This window comes from Gekko japonicus, unplaced genomic scaffold, assembly GCF_001447785.1.
Source record: "Gekko japonicus isolate JY-2015 unplaced genomic scaffold, Gekko_japonicus_V1.1 scaffold100, whole genome shotgun sequence".
In the NCBI taxonomy this organism is placed as follows: domain Eukaryota; kingdom Metazoa; phylum Chordata; class Lepidosauria; order Squamata; family Gekkonidae; genus Gekko; species Gekko japonicus.
In genome coordinates, this window is record NW_015167060.1 from 1,621,402 (window position 1) to 1,622,205 (window position 804).

At 57.5% G+C, this 804-nt stretch overlaps 1 protein-coding gene across 2 annotated transcripts in view; it reads right to left on the bottom strand.

Moving 5' to 3' along the window:
• TSPAN17 (tetraspanin 17) overlaps window positions 1–242 on the bottom strand; it is a 33,292-nt gene extending 33,050 nt beyond the window's left edge. Inside the window, exon 1 of one of the 2 annotated variants that reach the window (XM_015412516.1) lies at window positions 151–242. In XM_015412516.1, the coding sequence (XP_015268002.1) occupies window positions 151–186 (36 nt within the window). In that variant the 5' untranslated portion in view covers window positions 187–242. Of the gene's footprint in view, window positions 1–99 lie in introns of both variants that reach the window. The other variant, XM_015412515.1, reaches the window with a different exon arrangement.
• Window positions 243–804: the final 562 nt, after the last annotated feature.

Below are 804 nucleotides of genomic sequence, written 5' to 3' on the forward strand. Positions count from 1 at the left end.
AGAGAAGAGCGATGCGGTGCAAGCCGGCACGCACAGACTCCCTCCCCCCTCCCCGGCAGGCACCCAGGCGGGCCGCGTCGCCCTCACTTGCTCACCCACCCAGAACAGCACATTGGAGGCGAAGAGCAGGTACTTGGCGCAGCAGCTGACCTGGGGACCTTGGAAGTGCTGGGCTTTGCCTGGCATGGCGGGCACGGGCCTGGGAGCTGGCCGGCCGGCTCACAGCCCCATGCCGCCTGCCAGCCACCGGCCCAGCAGCGCCGCCGCCGCTCCGCCCCGTTTGGCCCGCCCCCTAGGGGAAAAGAGTGGCAGTTGCAGCCCACCTAACCAGAAGTCGCTACTGGCTGTCGCTGTCGCAGGTACACACGTGCGCTGGACCGGCCCGCTTGGAGAAGTGCGCTCTTCATCCCCTTTATATAGTCCATTTCAGACGTTCCAAAAACTTTATATGCCTTTTCTCATCGATAGGGTACGAGTCAAACACGGCTGCTGAACGGAAGGGGTAAGAATTATCGAAAAGGTCCTGAGAAAGTCTGTCAAGACTGCATTTTCCTCACTAGTAAGCAATCCTACAGTTACCTCGCCACTCACCAGGAGAAGCGACTGCTAGATCAGACAATGGCATTATCAGGAGGACCTGAAGCAGAGCATCTCCTTTTCCTAAGCGCTAGTGTACATGAGCATGTTTAGATGGCATGCTACTACCAGGAGCTTGGGTAGAGGTGGGTGCAGTTTGCCAGAATGCTATCACAAGGGTCACACAGTTACACAGCAATCCTTTATCACCTGCCCTCAAATCTTCAA